The 19,555-nt window shown below is 42.7% G+C and overlaps 2 protein-coding genes across 4 annotated transcripts in view; one reads left to right on the top strand and one right to left on the bottom strand.

Moving 5' to 3' along the window:
- Positions 1-16,420, top strand: part of LOC119450358 (phosphatidylserine synthase) — a 28,309-nt gene extending 11,889 nt beyond the window's left edge. For all 3 annotated transcript variants that reach the window (XM_037713789.2, XM_049665821.1, XM_037713788.2), the window contains 8 exons: positions 657-808; positions 1,948-2,007; positions 4,718-4,799; positions 4,923-5,035; positions 6,242-6,307; positions 9,188-9,287; positions 11,909-11,968; positions 13,178-16,420. In XM_037713789.2, the coding sequence (XP_037569717.1) occupies positions 657-808; positions 1,948-2,007; positions 4,718-4,799; positions 4,923-5,035; positions 6,242-6,307; positions 9,188-9,287; positions 11,909-11,968; positions 13,178-13,348 (804 nt within the window). In that variant the 3' untranslated portion in view covers positions 13,349-16,420. The remainder of the gene's footprint in view (positions 1-656; positions 809-1,947; positions 2,008-4,717; positions 4,800-4,922; positions 5,036-6,241; positions 6,308-9,187; positions 9,288-11,908; positions 11,969-13,177) is intronic.
- Positions 16,421-18,925: 2,505 nt separating this feature from the next.
- LOC119448745 (gastrula zinc finger protein XlCGF7.1) lies at positions 18,926-19,276 on the bottom strand. Its single transcript, XM_037711968.1, has one exon. It carries the CDS (start codon positions 19,274-19,276, stop codon positions 18,926-18,928), a length of 351 nt encoding a protein of 116 aa, XP_037567896.1.
- Positions 19,277-19,555: the final 279 nt, after the last annotated feature.

The raw sequence follows: 19,555 nt of genomic DNA, 5'->3' as shown, positions 1-19,555 counted from the left end.
TCACAAAAAATTGTAATGATGCAAAGCCTTGTGAAGTCTTTAAAAGTAGGCCTTATGATGTAGGCATTGTTCTGATTTTAAGAGCAGCATCTTAAACTTGTCTAGAAAGTTGTGGCACATGCTTATTGTTTCTGAGCCACCGTCATGAACTTGTGGAACTTCAAGGACTATTATATAGTGATCATGACCGTGGTTGAATGCTGCCAGCAGACATTTAACAGTATGATCATCTGGGTAGCTCTGATTTACAGTAGTTCAACTAAACAGAAGTGCGCTGCGCATGTGTATGGAAATTAATTGAGGCCTTCCCAGACCATTCAGTGTATCAGAGAATTCAAAGGAAGAGTACTGCAGTTTTTTTTTTTTTTTTCCGACGTTATGGCTCTATCGGTTTGCCACCCAACTTCAGTGGGTGGCATCTGGTTTGGAGCACAAAAATGTCCATATTCTGAGATTCTGGTTCATGCTAAAGAACCCCAGACATCTGGGAACTTAGGACTGTGGGGGTCTTGTAGACCCAATGTGTAGCGTTTGGACAAAACCTCCAGGAACGTCTTCAACATTATTTGCATTTATGCTGGTTGCCTGTTGCCTTTTTTTATGGTCTCTTAATAAGAATGAGGGTGAGAAACCATTCCTTTTGTTTCTGCCAACAGATGGCTTTTGCACACCTGCTGCCGAACTTCAAGGAGTGCTGGTGGGATGCCATTGTGCTGGATGTGCTTTTGTGCAATGGTTTGGGCATCTGGTTTGGCATGCGCATCTGTGAGAAGCTTGAGATGCGCACCTACAAGTGGGAAAGCATTAAGTGAGTCGCTAAACGTGGTGCTTTCGTGCTGGTTGCTCTGCAGCTGGTATAAGCATGTCATGTCAGTTGTAAAAGGTTTGGGCTGCAACTCTGCTGTATTGAGGAATAGTGATGTATAAGGTGACCAGCCCGTAAAGCTTTTAGTTACTAAAGTTTAGAATGATACACTTATCGAAGTAAAGTTAGCTAGAAGCTTTGATTGACATGTAAGCTGCATTATATAAGTAAAAGCTAGTAGACATACTAGTATTCACTTTCACATCAGTATTTTTATTGGGCCATTTTCTACAAGTGACCTGCCAACATGTGAACTTGAAAATTCATATAAATTTCGTGGACAAGACCAGGGGAAAGAGGGGGAGGAAGAACGCATATTTTTTCAAACTTTGCCCTGAGCATGCCGTTTTGTGGAATACATTCGTACTTTATTAACAACTTGCCTTTAGATGCAGCACACAAGCAGCTGCAAAGTTCAAACTGCAGAAACTGACAAGTCACACATAGCTTTGTTTTTCAACAACTTTGCTGTTGCCGTTTTCACCCGCTTTAGCAACTGCAGTGGAGTCTCGTTGACACGATCTTCACTGGAACTGGAAAATAAAGCGTATCATCTTTAAATTGTATCATCCAACGTATTATCTAACCAAATCATATTATCCATATTGTCCCGAAAAACATATCCTGCAGAATTGTATCAACGAGATTCCACTGCATTCAGAAAAGTTTGCGCGAAGCATGTACCTCTCTGGTATATGGTGCATTGCACTACCACAAGAGGGTGGCGCAAATACCATTTCAATTTCTTTCCTGGTATGCGTTTCTTTGCAATCATGTGCCGGCCCACCTTGCAACACCTATAAACTTTTTGAAAATGGAATTGCTTTTTGTAATACTTGATGTACGTTTGTAAAATTGTAAAATGAGCCTGAATTCACGAAAAATTTGGGAGAGTTGACAGGTATGCATATTAGAACATTGGACAACTACTGGCCATGTAGCTGCCATTCGATACGCTCTGTCCATCACTCCATCATTCTCCTTTTTGCTACTGCATTTTTGCTGTTGTTTATTGAATGAGGTTATTGGAGCGATCAAATACAACTTGATGCTCAGTGTTACTTTTGTTTTTTTAATTGCAGGAACATTCAAACGACAACGGGAAAGATTCGGAGAGCGCTGCTGCAGTTTACACCTGCCAGGTTTGTAGCAACACTGTACACTTTAGATGTGTATTGCTCTTGTTTTCATGCGTGAAAGTGTGCGCACACACACAAGCAATTGATAGTAGAAAGAATGTGTTATTACTGTCAGTAATGCATGCTTCATTTATCAGATATCTAACTTTTCCTTGCTGCACTTTAGTGAAATATGTATGTTAATTGCTTCAAGAGCAACCCACTTATGTCACGTCCTCAATTTGTTATTTACTGATTTACAGTATTGTCTGTATTGTTAAGTAGAGATTGCATCATCAATTACGTGTCTACTCCTGCGTGATGCTCTCCGATCCACAGTGAATTGATACATACTGTATTGAATTGATTATAAGGCAAGAGAGCAGTTCGAGGATCAAAAAAAAAAAAAAAGTAAGCACACCAATATAAGGCAATACATATTAGCCGACGGAGTATTCAGATTCAACGGGGATTGTCTGAAAAACCGAATGACCAGTAGTTCGAAAAGCGGATTCACCAGGGGGAAAACATATCGAATTCTACAAGTGGCCAAGCTTGTGAATGCTGTGCTGAATGCACACATTTACGTGCAACCACGTCAGTCTGTATTTCAGCCATTTTCATGCCATTGCTATACACAGGAGAAAGGACGGTGAGCAGTACAGCGAATTTGCATATCCTGGCAACTTGAATAAAGTTTGATCGCTTTCCGCTACCAGAATGATTGCAGTTTTCCAATTTTTATTGCGTGGCACTTCTCGTGCTTCATCGTGGCCCAGGCCGGCACAGACAGCGAGGGCGGAGCTGGCTGTTAATTCTGAGTGACAAAAATTCATAGTCGGCCGCGGCCGAGCGAGAGCATATGATAGTTGACTTCTCCAGAAGTACGTAATTATTATACAAATTTGGAAGCAGATTTTCGCTTTCGTCAGCCTGTTTATTAAATAAACTGCGTCAATAAATATACACAGTAACAGTAGGACGAAGCGGACTGATCTAAACACCCTTCTTGATTTGTGTCAGCTTTCAACCATTAAAAGCCATTTATGAGAATCTTGTATATTATCTTGCATATATTTGACGACGTATGCAAGCCACTGGCAGCTTCGAAGCAGATGAGGAGAAGGCCTCATTTGAAAAGAGTGTTCGGGAAATATGTGACTTCGCTCTCCGCTTGCGAGCTCTCCACGCTGTGCATGACTCCAAATTTGGCTGAGATGTTCACAGCAGTGTATGCAGTGATGCTATCACTGCGCCAATTGCGCCGAACTGCGCTGAGAGGCAAACCCTGCTACATCCTGCTACATTTTAAGCAAAATATGAGAAATTTGCAACCACCCTGCGCCGAAAGGGTTGCTCGAGTTTTCGAAAATGGAACTATAGTTCTAAAGCGCCATTTCTCCGTACCATCAAAATCGGCATTGCATACATGGACCAGTGGCTGCATTAGCTTCACGGTGGATCGAGTCAAGCCTCTTCAATTAAGCCTGGATCATTATGTGAGCGATCGCACTGGCGCCGAGCCAGACCCTGCGCTCTCGCCCATATATGAATGCGAAATTATTCTACCGAGTGTGAAATTTGATTAGAAGTATCGCAGAACGGAAGTGTTCTTTTTTTTTTTTCTCTTTTATTCGAGACAATTTTCATACAAATTGGCTTGAAGAAAGAAATTTGCTTGAAGAATCAAGAAAGAAATCAAGAATCAAGAAGAAATTTGCTTGAAGAATCAAGCAAAATAAAGCTGTCTTCAAGTTGATCACACAAATTCTTAATATTAACATATATACCAAATCGTGAATAAAAACAAAAAACATATTTATTTGCCCGCTCTACTTGTACACAAAAGCTGCATTTGCCATCAGATAAACTACCTTTGCAAGCAACTATTTGTGTAAATAGCCTAGCTTTAGTTTTGTCAAAACTACCGATAGATTAACTTTAGAGGGCTTGTATAATCTGTGAGAACAGTGCAAAAAAAAATTAAAAATCGCCAATTCTGTTTGGGGAGGTAGAGAAGGAAGGTACACCTGTTGCATTAGGCTGTGCTGTATTATCAACATACCTTCTTTCGTCTTAAAAGTGCTCCGTCTTAAAGGTTACCCGCCGCGGTGGCTCAGTCAGCTAAGGTGTTGCGCTGCTGAGCACGAGATCGCGGGATCGAATCCCGGCCGCGGCGGCCGCATTTCAATGGAGGCGAAATGCAAAAATGCCCATGTGCTTGCGTTGTGCACGTTAAAGTACCCCAGGTGGTCAAAATTCATCCGGAGCCCTCCACTACGGCGTGCCTCATAATCAGAACTGGTTTTGGCACGTAAAACCCCAGTAATAAGAAGAAGACTGTCTTAAAGGTTACATTTATAGCAGTTGGACCACGCTGAAGGTTCTTCGAACGCTTCCGAAGTCTGTATGTAGCATGTCCAAGCGCTTCATTGCTTTTCTAAGCGACTGAGGTGGCCTTTTAAGCAACTTTTAGGACATCACCACTTCGTTGCAGTCCACAGTAAGAACTGTGATGAAGTAGGGGGGGGGACCATTTTTAGTGTTTGGATTGAGTTTATGGACCACTGACTACTTACTGCTTTCACGTGGCTTACCCGCTGTAAAAGCTCCATATAACATGGTTTGCAATCGCTTTCATAAACCTGCTCCGAAATTGCATGGGCTAGTAGCATCACTGGTAGTGTAGTATGCAGCATTGAGCACTGCCCCACATTCCTAAATAACTGTGCAGCTGGACACATGTGCGGTGGATGGACCCTACGTGCACCTACATGCGGTTCCTGGCTGTCACGGAGCTAGTCATTTTTTGGCAGGTGCGTCTTTGATTTTCATTCTGTGCTGCCCATGTTTCTCTATCTTTCTTTATTTGCACTTGTGTTAATGTTATTTAGTCAAGCTACAGTGATTAATGTATTTGATGGAATTCTTAACCACAGGTAACAGAGTTGAACACATTCTTCTTGAAGCACATATTCGAGGTACCCCCGGACCACCCGCTGAGTGTGGCAAGGTTAATGCTCATCGGCATCATTGTGGCACCAACGCTGAGGTCTGCATCATTCTTCTCCCTTGCACAAATTATCTTATTTACACAAGTTTATGGGTGCAATGGAATGCTCTAAATTGCAAATTTCTGACGGATATGGAAACTGCATTTTCTGCTCAAGGAGGGTTACAGAGAATTTGTTGTTTTGATCAAATGTAAAGGTACGTCTTTTTAGCGAGTGCGATTTGAATGGCAGTAAACTGCTAGTTGTGATAGTTATTTATGTACTTATTTCAGTGGTCACTGATGATCTTCAAATACAGAATGTGCATTGTTCCTCTTTTAGCTTACTACTGGGCTCACTTAGGCTTTATTCTGCACAAGTAATTGTTGCCGTAAATGGAAGGCATCAGTGCCTGTCAATTTGCAAGCATTTGGCATAGAAATTGTTGCACCGCAAAAGCAATTCACTGACCATACCTTGCAAAACAACTCTTGCAGTTATCTATTACCTACAGCTGCGTATGAAATGTTTGATGCTGCTATTTTATTTAATTTTTTTTTTTTACTTGAAAGATTGCAGGAATGTACAGATAAAGCTGGACTGAAGGGACCCTGGTGTCAACATTGTTGATGCTGGGACAGTTGTCCCCGAGCGTTACAGCTGTGTGTTGCCACTGGCTGGCCACACAAGCTTTGAATTCTGAATAATTATTGCATGTAACGCACTAGGTGGTCTTGATTGGTGTTAGATGGCATCATTACGTACAGGGAGCTGAAATAGCAACAACAGATAATTTTCTTGCAGCTATCTAAAAGCTTATGCAAGACCTGCTTCTTTTTTATATTTTGACAACAGAAAAAATTGGCATAGTGAAAAAAGTGAGGGTACATGCAGTAACCTGAATGATGGCAACATTGTTCGCGGCTATGATATTAGCAACATTGCCACATGAATTGTGCCTGAAGAATTTAGCAAGAATTCCACAGCATCCAGAATTTCATCTGCCATTATGCATTAGTTGTAGGGAGGGTTAAGCAGGTGCAGTAAATCAGGTTCTGGAAGACTGTTTGCGGTCATTTCACATCAATGTAAACGTGTTAATATCTAGGCTTCACCATTATTAGTGCACCGCATCATTTTCTTGTCACATATGTAACTTGTGCTGCATCAGGGACATTAAAATATAATGCTCTGCAAAAAATTACAGGCTGCATTTCAAGATACAGATCGATATTTTTGTGAAACTTTTGTGTTTTTGCTTGCAGGCAGTACTACAGCTACGTTACAGACACAAGGTGCCGACGGGTGGGCACACAATGCTGGGTATTTGGGTGAGTGGCTGTTGTACTTGCAGCGCTATTGTCAAGTATCGTCACCAGTGTGTGTACCATTAGTGCATTTTTGTGATATTTTTGCTAAAATTTGGGGCACCTACTTTGGTAGGAATCGTAATGTGTAAAACAGATTGCCAATGGAGTCTGTTATGACGACTTGAAGTGTTCAAACAGGTTTATTTTTCTTGCTCTGCCAACTGTCAGACCCTGCCATCCTGAGAGTAGTGCAAGAAATTGTCATCATGTGATTCCCTTTTATTTTTCTACAAAATTTGCTCACACACATAGACAGAGAACTAACAAACCAGGTGATTGAAATGCCACCCTTAAACCAAATTTTTTTTTTTTTTTTTCTGTCAGTGAGGGAGCTGCTGGGGTTGCTCTCAGTGCATGAAGCTTGTTGCTGCTTGCTTAGTGGAAGATACTGCCTCATACTTGAACAGCAGTGGTTTTGCACCCACTTAACCATTGGAAATCACAGTCGAAATAATCACATGGATACCAAGGAAAGCAAAATGTACTCCTGAAAAAGGCTTACGGAAAGCAGGGTGGGTGGTGTATGACAGGGATAGCTGGAAAACACTGGTTTGTGCCTTTGTCCTGCAGTGGCTGATAGTGATGACGACACATTTTTGTGTGTGTTAGTGATGGTACAAGCTTGCTTTTGCATGATTTGTGTTCCAATACTCGGCATAGATGGCTAAATACTAGATGGCTAAGTGGATAGTGGCCATTATAAGTCTCATTACAATTCTGACAAAACTGGCAAAGCAGACGGCTTTGCAAACATAGCATCGAAGTTAAGAACGATGCTGGCTATGTTGCCGTCCAGGCAAGTTGGCAGTTGAACAGAATGCTTGGAAACTCAATGTCAGGGTTGCCTGCACTGAAGAAAATGTCAAGCTTTTTTGTGCGCTTAATATAAGCTACGTTATGCTTTTCATAATTTCACACGCACCAAGTTAAAATAGAGCGATAATGTGTGCTTTTCTTAGCTTTTTTTGTCGATGCGAGGTGGGGTCAAGTCGCAGAGGCATCTTTCAAATTCGTTCCAATACTTATGCTCAAAGCAGTCTCTTCAACGGTCTTATTCTGCAATGCTGGCTAGATTTGGAACACACTCATGATCTTCTTGTTGACACAGCTGAAGGAATGCAGTTGACCCGTTAATTCAACCATGATGGAACCGTCGAAATTGATCAAATTATCCGGTAGGTTGAATGAAACAAGATGCAGAAAAATGTATTTTCCCGATTCTAACACGCCCCAGAAAGAAATGCACGCCCGCTTTCTATGTATCCAAAGTGGAAATCTAATAGAGAGATAACATTAAAGCTCCTAAACTTGAATGAAACAAGATGCAGAAAAATGTATTTTCTCGATTCTAACACGCCCCAGAAAGAAATGCACGCCCGCTTTCTATGTATCCAAAGTGGAAATATAATAGAGAGATAACATTAAAGCTCCTAAACAACGTAGCTATCTAACGCACACCCGACTTTTAGCAAGAAAAATAGGCAAGGGTCTAATATTTGTTGCACCATGGTGGCCGGCTTTCTAAAGTCAGCTTTGCTACAATACATTTGTGTTATGCAGTAAAGCATACAAGTGCCGGGAAGGCAGTTTTGGTTTCGTATCCGATTGCACCGCTCAGGCAATTTTCGCCCAATTTTGCTTAGGGGGGGGGAGGGGGGGGGGGAGTGTGTTGGCTAAATAATGTAATCAGACATTGTGATTGTGGTTGTTGCTTGCAAATTTTCCTAAGGGAGGCTGGAAATAAGTGTTTTCAAATGGAGATTTTTTATGTGTGTTCAGCGTGTTCACTGATCCCTAGGCTCCACCGAAACAGACAGTACCGTTACAGGGGTCGCTATTGGGGTCAACATAGTGGTCAGGCGTGTGCGTGCTGACTGGTGAAGTTTGAATTATCTGGCGAAAGTCAATTTTAGGATCAAAATAACGAAACTTTGGGTCCATAAAAATGCATGGGCACCGGCTGGGACCTTCGTTCAGGATCGAATTAACCAAAAAATCGAATTAACCGGGTTAACCATAGTCGAATTAATGGAAGTATACTGTACCTTATTTTCCCATTCCACCGCACTTTTTGCTTCACACAGAAATGTGTTCTATTTGAAAGTGCAATGATGGTTGTATCTGGCAGCTTGAAAAGCATTGTGTGTGGCACCCGTGAAGCACTGCACTCTGAAAAATGTTTACTCCATTTAGGGCTTATCTTTCCCGAAACAGTAATCATCATCAATCTTCCTACACTTGCTTTTTTACTGCTTTGTGTTTGCTACTTTCACGTCAAAAATGTCATGTTGATATGCAAGTGCCATTCATGACCCTAAAGTACCAGCAGTAAAAAGTACCTGGAGTGCAGCTTTAGTGAAAGGTTGTGCACGCAAGATAAGTGACAATTATTGGTTGGGAACAAGGTAACCCCTAAAAGGGTTTAAATTTTTCCTGGAGTGTAGGTTTGAATAAGCCTATGTATCAGGTGAGTACAATGGGGGGGGGGCTGTAGGCCATGGGGGTGCTGTAGGCTTAGGCCATATGGTGTTCAGTTGGAATGCCTTCATGTAAATCTAGGTAAACTGGTTGTAGTATTCGATTTCACGCCTATTAAAATGTTGCCATTGTGACTATGTATTCACTGTCTCATGTTCGCTTGTCCAGCTTATTGCCTGTTGTGCCATACCCGACATCATGGTGCTAGATAGTTGAGCTTACTTCTAAGTTACTGTACACATTTATTCTACTTCTTTTTATTGAGTGCATTTTGAAATTGGAAATGTATTTTACGCCTAGCGATTAAGTAGGAGATGCACAATGCTGTTGCTGATTTTTCTGGTAATCTGGCAATCTTTTCAGTGCCATCATGCTAACAGAGGCCATAATCTGCATAAAGTTTGGACTGGAGCTCTTTGCTCAAACACAGATAATGAACATCCTGCTCTGGGTTTTTCTTCAGGTGAGTTAATTGGTTGTTGCTACACTTGGAGCGCTTTGTATATATAGGGGTGGGACTCCTGCATCAATTGCGCCATTTTGATACAAACGCATATTCCTGCACCAAATGGAGCAAATTGACCAAAATTGTGCCACGCTGCTCTAGAACGGCTTCGGCATGTGCATTCTGGCAGCGGATTCCTTATCCTGAAAATGTCGCAGTTTCACCCGAAAGGCGAAGCAACGATTTCGATAGCAAATTAGTAGGCAGTTATACAAAGTAAAGATATTAGTTTTATCAGCCATATAAACTTGCAAACTTGCATTAGTAACAACTTGATGAGGGCTAGTTGGTTCATAGTTAGTAAGCGCTTGTCCTGTGGTCTTCATTCCTTTCTCGTCCTTGTTCATTACGCGCTGTTACTTGATACCTTCGCTCAAACTTGCAAACATTCGCTTACTAACTAAATTAACAAGCATGGTGTCAAGCGCGCACAGGCAAACAGAAACACAGCTCACTTGATGACCGCGGAAATTCGCTGTCAAAAGGCTGGAATGAGGAAGTGTGGCAGCAGCAGCGAGCGAATTGACCTTCTTGCTGCCTCTTGCTTCCAAGTTTGCTAAGTGGCGAAAACCGCACACGAAGCTATTAGCACTCGGCACATTTTGTCCCCATCGCAGATCGCTTTCAAGATAAGGCCCGCGCTGCCGCACCTTACACAGCAGTTGCCGGAGTAGAACGCCCCGTCCCCCCGGTGCTTTGCGAGCAATGGAAGACGGCTTCCTCCTGGCTTTCCTCCTTTGCGCACACAATATTGAGCCACCATCATCGGCTCACCCTCGCACATACAGCATACAGCGCGCTGCGATGTTATAGCCCTTGGACTTTATATGGAACATCACAGCGACAGCAGAAGTGCTCCTGAAGTGTCGACATAATTGCTATTGCAATAATAAATTATTGGAATAGTTTTATGTTATACCAGCCCAGGGTTGATTGCGGCTCTCCTGGTCTGCGGTGACATATGGTGACCCAGAAATTATGGTACCACGTCAATTGGACCGCATAATTTGAGAACATTTGCTGCTTTATCATGAGCCTCGGCGCGGGAATATATTTACATCATAGTGCCACCAATGTTTTCGGCTTTACAGGAAAGCATGCACCATGCCGCCGCTCGACCCACTCTTCCATATTCTAGCACACTAGAGCTACAAAGCGTGCTTCTACTACGCGCTTCGTGTTAGTTTATTCTGTGTTTCATCATGGTTTCGCTGCCATATTCTACCAAAATTCAGATTGGCTTGCTCCAAACTGCTTCAAAATGAAATTTTATCTGCTCCAAATTGCACCAAAATGAAATTTAGTCTGTTCCAAAATGTAATTGTGTCTGCTCCAAACTGCTCCAAAACGCAATTTTATTTGCTGCAAAAATTGCTCCAAAATGACTTTGGGCAGTTCCACCCCTATATATATATTATTATAGAATGTTGCTGTGAATGCATTTTGAAACATAAATCTGCCAAGGGGAAAATGTGCCATTAGTATTTTAGTTGTGTTTCAATTTAATAAGATGCAGATTACTCTTATGCCAGCACTTACAATTACTCTTTATCCATGACTCGCCCTGCAGCCATTTGCATGGTTTCTCTGATGGGGAACTTTTCCTTGGCCCAGCCTTCTTTCGAGCATTAGATATGATGTGCCATATGGTGTTTCAGCTTGTTTAACTTCAATACAATCTAATTGCAAATACTTTTGATGTGCTCTTGTATAAGTCTGTTTTTGCTACACATTAGTTGGTTGTGACAATTTCGTTGTGTTGTAGTGTTCAAGCGATTGATTCACTTATCACTTAGGCAGTGTTGTTTATACTATTGACATGGTATCAACAAAATGTGTTAAGTATACGAGTGCTTTTAAAGAGCCTTCATCTTTAAATGGCATATTTGTGCTACTTTGGTACTCCCATTAGATTTCAGGGGTGTAGCGTGGTGTTCTTATAGGGAAGTGTATGCTGCATGTTTCTTTAAACTCTGAGCTTATTCATGCCCCCCTCCCCCTTTTTCTTTTTCTGTCATTTGCCAAACTCGGTTTATTTGTATTCTTTTAAACCAACTGGCGTGCTGAAATGTGTAAAAATGGCTAGACTTATTGAACTGGTTCAAGAGCACATCATGTTCACTTCAGAACAAGGGCCCTGTAAGGATAGAGGGTTGCAATGCTTGATTTAGCCAGACAAGCTTTACACTCCTTTTCTCTTTAAATTGCTACCTTGAATAACAGTGCAAGAACAGTGCTAAAAAAAATGGGAAGAATAGAAACACGTGACTCACAATGTTAACATGTATTTCATTAAATGTATTTTCCTAGAGCTTCTTATCTTAAGAAACAAATTCAGACAGTTCATGAACTTCCGTGTGCAGAAAAGGGTTGGCTTTGTTAGCAGTGACAGTTTGTGCAGTGAAGTCTGCTTGCATGTCTGATTGCAAAGAACTCTGGCCGAAGTTATGTCTCAAATAAACCAAGTGTGATCTTTGCAGCCAAGAGCTTTGATCAGATAAATAAGCACAGTGGATTTAGAAACATAAATAATCACTGAAGGTTTTTGCAACTGTGCTATTTCTTTTGTTCCTTTGCAGTTTGTTATGAGCGTCGCTTGCGTCTATGGATGTGTTCTTTATGCAAATTATCACGGAAAGGTAAGCCAGAAGTGCTGATGCAGTTTTATGTAGCGCTGTGCTCATGGAAATAATTAACTTTCTTTTATTAAGTTTTGAACAGAAATGTGAATGCTTTATAATAGAGTAAAGCGTTGCCCAGAAATGGCTTAGCATAGGCAGATTGGATTACTCTATCTTGCCTCTGACATCTAGAAGAAAAATTTCACTGATGATTATGATACTCCCTAATGCGAAATTTGAGCGCAGCTCTAGACGTGTTTTCATTTCGCGATATATTGGCTGGCGCGGGCAGTCTGTCTCGTGTGGCGCGACTGCCTCGCTAATCGGGAGATTGCCAGAGGCAGCACGTCGCCGACACGTGGGCGTGATTCACAGCAGCCGCCGCAGACAAGACCTCCACTCATGCAGCGCTTTGGTGAACAGTTGATGCGTGCTACTCTGGCACCATCTCGTAGCCATCATCTCCGCAGAGTCCGTCTTGTGCGGCACTACACTTTTCTTCTCGTGCTTTCTTCCCACACTTTTGCCTCCGCTTTCCTCCTCACACTCGTTCATCTCCTGCTGTGCTCCGCATTCGCTCTCATCCTTCGCTGTGCTCGTTCACTCGCTTACGAGGTACAACGCCGACGCTCACCGCAGGAACGGGCACCTAAGAGCTGCTCTCTAAATCATGATGAATCGCCTCCGTTACAGCGTGGTGACTCGTGACAGGAAGCTATGCCTAAAAACATCCATGCTGAGGTGAAGTTCCTTGATTGCTTTTTTTGCAGAGCATGTGAATGCTGAGGTGTCAGAAGCAAAGGTTTGCGTACTACTGGAGCAGTGACCCGACCTGCGTCACCATACAAGCATACTTTGTTACACAATCATTCTGTAATCATTGTTTGTTGTCGCTTGGAGTAGTACCCAATCTGGATGGGCATTGCTGCAAACAACGGTGAACCTTGACTTTGCACTGTAATGGTGCAGCATTACTGTTCTCTCACTGTTTCACTGGCACCTAGGCATTTACTGCTTACAATACACGTCACATATTGAAGTTTTCCTGTGTTTTACCAATAGTCATTCTTTTTTCACTGGAACATGGAGCAGTTCAGCTGCAAGTGTTTGCACAAGTTAGCTTGCAAGGTTGATTTTCCAGTTGCTGCCACTGTTCTTTGTGAAAATGAAAGTGCTTCATAAATTGGCGTTAATAGTCTAATCTGTAATTTTGCTGCTTTTGTTTAGTATCACGATGGTGAGGAGGTCACAACAGCGGACACTTTGACGCAACCATGCGACAGCAGAGCTGCCGATGCAACCGCAGATGAGGCCGGTGATGCCGTGTTGAAACCACCCTTGTCAAATGAACGCACCGTGCAGCGACGCAAGCAAAAACATGTGAACGGATCCCTGTAAAGCCAGAGGCCATTGAATGGCCTTTGCCTTTCAAGGCGCTTGTCTTTTTATAACCAAAGAGAATGCATCCAACGCACATTGTTGAGACAGCTGATCAACAAAAGATGTGCTTGAACTGCTCAACTCAACCTTGGACACTGTGCTTGAGAACTTCGACAGTTCTCTCTTCCTTAGGCTTCTTTTTTTTTTTTTTTCTCCTGTTGTGTGACATGTGCATGCAGCAAGTGTGACAAGTGACTGTGTGGAAAAATGCTGTTAAGGTTGCAAGACCTGGAATACACTGGCATATAGGAGGCAGATATGGGTATGCCCATTGAGAAAAACCTAACCTTTTTCTAAATGGGCAAAGGGGGCAAATTACGTGAAAGAACTCTGATTGCACTTTAGGAAAGCGGGAACGTGTTGCGTGGAAATTCTATAACATACTCTCGTCACAAAGGGTTAAGCTTGATAAGCTTTGCCCATGGTAGAGTAGTATTTTTTGTTATTGTTACAGCTTTACAGTTGCTCCATGGAGGAGAGTGAACATTACCACTGTCCTTGCTCTCCCTGTACAGATTGTATTACTACACAGTCATCAGTCGCCATAATGTGATCGAAATTGACACAGTAGAAAATGTGTGTTGAAGTGTATTGTGTTGTCGCTAGAATCATTGCCGAGTAGCATAATCGTCAGAATGTGTTTTCTGTTCGTGGTGTTTGAAGAGCACATATCACATGCTCTGTGGAAGTGTTCCTTGGAGAAGTAAAGATGCAGAAATGGCAACATTCCATTGAGGATATCAGTTGCATTTGTGGTAGAAAGAAGAGAGCAGTCATGGAAGCAGCATAATCTAACTCATTTTAGAAACTGAATGCAGGTTCCCTGCTTAAATGTGATGTATTAGGTAAGCTGCTCACTCAGATGGTGAACTACTTTGTTAAAAATACCTTCTCTAGTTTATATACGCCCATGAAGAGGTGTTCTTTACAAAGCACCTATAGGCTTTCTTGCTAAACAAAGATAGTTATTTGATGTTGTGATTGACTTCAGATAACCTGAATGGGATTTTAGCTTATGCTGAAATTTCACTATATGGTGGAAAACCTTGTTGCTTAGTGTAATCACACCTATAATCACAAAATAAGTATACACCTATTTTTATTAAAATATAAGCAACAAACAAAAATTGAGTCTCCCTGTTGGCGTTCTGCTGCACTATAGTCAAACTTGGCTCCTGTACCGTGAAACCCTAACAAAAACTCTCCAGTTCTAGAAAGAGCAATTATAGGAAACTGCTGATGACTGCCTTGATTGGTCTGGATAACCGATGTCAGGTTAAGGCTTGATGTTCATTGAAGTACCATGAACTTGTCACTCGGGAGGTGCAAGGGGCGTCACCATAGGTGTCTCATTGAGAAACAGCAAAACTGTGATGTCGGGACATTTCTTGCACGAGCATGCCCAAGTTCCAAGAGACCTGTGCCGGAGCATGGAATTGATTTAATGAAATGTTAGCTGAAATGAGTAGTAGCATGCAGTTTATATACAGCAAAGCTTAACAACCAACCTCTGGGAAGTTACAGGTGCTTGGCAGTGACTTGGTCGACATCGACTAGATCAATCCGGCACTTTGCTAAAATTTTGAACAGATTTTTAATCTATACTGTTGCCTCATATTGCTGGATTGAAAAAGAAGAAAGAAAAGTTGTGCACACCAGTGTATGTAAACGCTTTGCAATGTTACACTACACACTAAGGTCCTAAACTTGACATGCGTGTAGACGAAGTGATGCATGCAACTGGTTTTAACATGCCCACAAAGAAAAGGTCGTTATATAGGTTGGGCATGTAGTTGTGCTGTTCTGATATTGTCTTGTGGATGTCATTTCGAGACTGCAGTCATGGCATTCTGTCAGTAATGGAGTAGCTTATCACTAGGTCTACCATTGTCTTGTACATGTTTGTGGTTGAAACACAAGTGTCTTCGTTGAAAGAAGAAAAAAAAACGAACAAACAATTCAGTGCCATTTTTCATCTCGTGTAGTGTACTGGTTGTAAGGTGAACATGAAATGTACACGAGTGTTCTTGTGCATGTATTTGCTTTAAAAAGAAAACTGTGCTTGCAATGGCTTGTAGGGTTCTTTCACAAAATGGAGCTTGATTGCCACGTTCACTTACTGTTCCCAGCCAGTTTCACACACAGCGTATTATTAGAATTAAAAATTTGTCAAGTCCCTGCTTTGTTTCTGATCTTGCTGGTCTTCCACTGTGGTCAGCACTTGGCTGATCTTCAAGCAGTTAGGCAAAGCAGTAGTCCCTATGTGATATGCCTCAGACAGCCTTCTGCACATGAAATTCTGTCTAAAGAAGCTGATTGCAAAACAACAAAGCATCACTGCATGGGCTGTGCTTCCTTCCTGTTCACGCTTCTGGTGCAAGACCTTTTGCATCAACAGGAGCTTCGAGCACAAGCTTGCCAGCTAATATCAATTGTCCATCTACATATATGGGCAGCCCACCTGCTGAGTATTCCTACTCCCATGGTATATTGTCATGTCCTATGAGTGGGTATGCCAATTCCAAGCACCTTGTATGTTCTTCAGCAAAGCATGTTGCTGTTTGGCATCAGCAACTAAATGTTATCTAATTTTGTGGACTTCACTTGTTTGAACATAAGGAAGCACTGTAGGTACCTTACACTTGTGATGGAGTCAAAGCTAGCAGCAATGCCCACTCGTATACTTCTGTTATGTGTTTGCAGTTGTTGCCACTCAGGTCGTGACCATGTCTTGCTGTTCGGCTTAAGCGCACACTGTCACTTGCGACATGCTCGTAGTCAGACCCCCGCCTTTAGTTCTGCAGAATAATTTATGCCTGGCTGGCAGTATTAGTGTCTTTCACATTTAAAGAACTGAACTGCAGTGTCGCTCACTGAAAAATATGTGGAGGTTAGAAAGAATTTGACTGCTGTTTATCCTTTTAACCCCAATTTCTTTCTTTCTTTTGTCATTTGGGTGTTTAAAAGAGAAAAATGATGCAGACACTTTATTCTCAAACAAGAACAAATAAAGGAAAGTTATTTATCTGCTGTGGAGTATGTTCTTGCCAGTGCCACTGCGAACTTAGTGCACATCATTGTTTCGATTTGTTGGCTAATGAGCTGTTTTCGTGTGTAGTATTTTAAACCAACCCTTGTTTCACTGAATTTGAAGCGGTTTCTCTTGAATAGTTTACGTGTTCATTGCAGGTGCAAGATGTTATATGTGCCACATGTTTTAATGTATTTTGCATCTGGGTTTCTGCAACAAGAACTGGAATATGGCAGTAAAGCTAAACTTGCGTAAAGACCATACCTCTACGTCCGGAACAATATTTAGGACAATATTGTAGATGAAGCTCTGAAGCTTGGTTACTGCCCAGCCTATGTGACAGCCCATGAACCAGTGAGTCATCTCCATCATGTACGAGATTCACATAAGCTATTCGTGGGGCTTTTGGTTGCCTTTAGGGACAGTGGCCTGTTGGAGGCATGCTCCTAAGCATCGTATCTCCACAACCCCCAGGGCTTTGCTCCTTGCACCTTTCTTGTGTGCGTACTCATGTTTGCACAGAATGGAAATATGCGAGAGCATGTTCCACTTTTCCTATAAGGTGCCTTTTGCTGCACGGCACAGAACAGTAGGTGTGAACGTGCAGCAAATGGAGACTGCACATCAGATTGCTTCAATGTGCCTGCCAGGGCCGGTATTTTGTAGCGATGCATTATGTTTTATTCTATACTAGTCTTATCATACATCGCTCATGACCGGCTGATCCCGTTGATAACATGAGCGGACCGTCGCTCTGACCACTGCGCGAAAAGGCGTTAGCATCGGAAAGGCATCGCTACAAAATACCGGCCCAGAGGCGGCGCGAGGTCGGTTTGCCATTTACATATTTCTCTGGCTTTATGCCGCGATGAATTCCACAAATTTTAGTACACTGATAAACCAAGAACTGTTTTCTTTCCGCTAGCTATGATATTGGCATGGCAGAAAAGAGCTGATCATTCTCAAAGCTGAAGACCTAATTACATATACCTACAAAGGGAACCGTTAGCGTTTGTAGCTTGAAGTGTACTGTCTGTTCTGCTCGGGTTATGCACCACGGTGTGGTATACACACAGCTGCTCAGCAGCAACGCTCAAGCTTGTGTGTACAAAACTCGTGCCAGCACGGGAAGGCAGAACGTTTCCCTGGCTACGCTGCAGAGCTGATTGAGCAGTGGGTGAAGGTGTGCTCACTTAGCTTTGTTGTTATTGCAGCTAAATGCACTGCCCGTCTTAATACCTTGTAGACGTCCATGCACGCTTTGTGCATGTGCTGTCGATACGGTAACAGCAAGATGGCAGTGATGGCATGAATGTGCCTCGAGTGTCCATATAGTATTGCTATCGCAATAAAAATAAATGGCCCCTTCTTGTACCACTTATATTGCATTACAGTTGCTCAGGCATTGTAGTGTGACCTATGAGCTGTAGTGAATGCAGCTCGTAGTATCGGTGCTAGGACTGTTTTATATCTGCGCGGGGTTGCACCAGCTGATCATGCGTGAACATAGTGTGGCAGTGGCGCGATATGGGAATATAATAAGAGGATTTGCATACACAGGTTGGTTATTGAATGGCTGCATCAAAATTCGAAGGAGCCATTCAATAATTGCCTGCCTATCAAATGATGGGGAGACGTGTTGCTCATTCGAGCGTGGTCCAAGGACGTTGAGCTTTATTGCTATGCCACTGGCTAGTCATTTTACATATAATATAGCTAACCACCTGCTTTGTTAGAAAAAATCTGAAAAGCATATAAATTTTCCAATGGCCATGTTCAAGAGAAATTCAGGGCCTAACATACACATGCTTAGAAGAACTTTCTGTGGGCCTAGTTGGTGCATATTGTATATCGCTTGTTGGCGCTATACAGTATGCACCCTTCGCTATATATATAGCGGAGGGTGAAAAGGCCTCCAGAGACTCGAGTGACACTGAATGTGTTTAGCTGCAAAAGTGACCCAGCCCACACAGTCACGATTTGTTCAATCTGCTTTGCAGTGGAGACGGGGCAGTGTTCTGCCTAGCGCTGTTGGCAGAGCGTTGTGAGCACACACATTGTTACTAGACCAGCTACCACCACACCATGGTGCATAAACTGGTCCAAGTGAAATGAAGAGCACATGTCAAATTGAAACTATCTAATCCTTTTGTTGGGCACTGACAAATGCCAATGGTTTTCCGTCGGGGCCTGCAACGTCGCTGGCAGTGCTCCTCATGACGAGAATGTTGTGAAACACGCAGTAGCTGCCAGGGTGCCGTTTCTCGTGTGCAGCAGCAGTTGCCTCGTGCTGTGTCACACCAACATGATGCGCATGCCTACATTGTTATAACACCTGTCCAAGAATCTAGAGCACTACGCTAAACCTTGCTATCGCAGCTTATGTTTCGGCCATCTGCCATTTTTCTCTTCATAGGCCAACGAGCCACCATTCCACAAATAGTTTATTAGAACTCGTTGATCGCTGCAGCAGTGACACCTGAATCGGGGTGTTCTCCCATTCTCTAGTGCGTCTTCAGGTGGTCCGTCAGGTACTTTTTGCGCATGAATGTGCGAAAACAGATCACACAGCGGTAACAGGCACCCGTGTGCTTACGCTCATGGCGCCGCTGGTTGCAGGGGTCACTGAACGTCCAGCCACAGTGACGGCATGCGAATGGCCGCTCTTTTGTGTGCACACGCACGTGGTTCTCCATGTGGTCCTTGCGCCTGGTCTGGTAGCCACACGAGTGGCAGCTGTAGAGCGATCCTGTAGCAATGTCCTGCTGTGGCTGCTGCTGCCGTTCCTTAGGGAAGCCTCCTGAAACGTAGACACATTCGCTCAATTCTCTTCCAGAAGCAGATTGTAGGTGCATATCTTCGGCGAGTAAATTTGTGTACAACACTACAAAAAGAAAATGATGCGGTAGAAGCCTTTTTAAATGTTCCACGTTCTATATGACCTATATTAATGATTATATATTAATCCTTTTCTTTATACCTCAAGGCATCGGCGTAGCTTATTCTCACTAGATTATCATCACCGAACTCCCGGGCGATCCTGGGGTTCATTGTACTAATTCCATGATGCACCTATATAGTGAGCGTAACGAACCTTTTGTGGGACACCGCATAGTGTTAGAACAACGATAAGA

This window comes from Dermacentor silvarum, chromosome 4, assembly GCF_013339745.2.
Source record: "Dermacentor silvarum isolate Dsil-2018 chromosome 4, BIME_Dsil_1.4, whole genome shotgun sequence".
Taxonomy (NCBI): Eukaryota; Metazoa; Arthropoda; class Arachnida; order Ixodida; family Ixodidae; genus Dermacentor; species Dermacentor silvarum.
The sequence above is the reverse complement of the archived record's forward strand: the minus strand, read 5'-3'. Positions and strand labels throughout refer to the sequence as shown.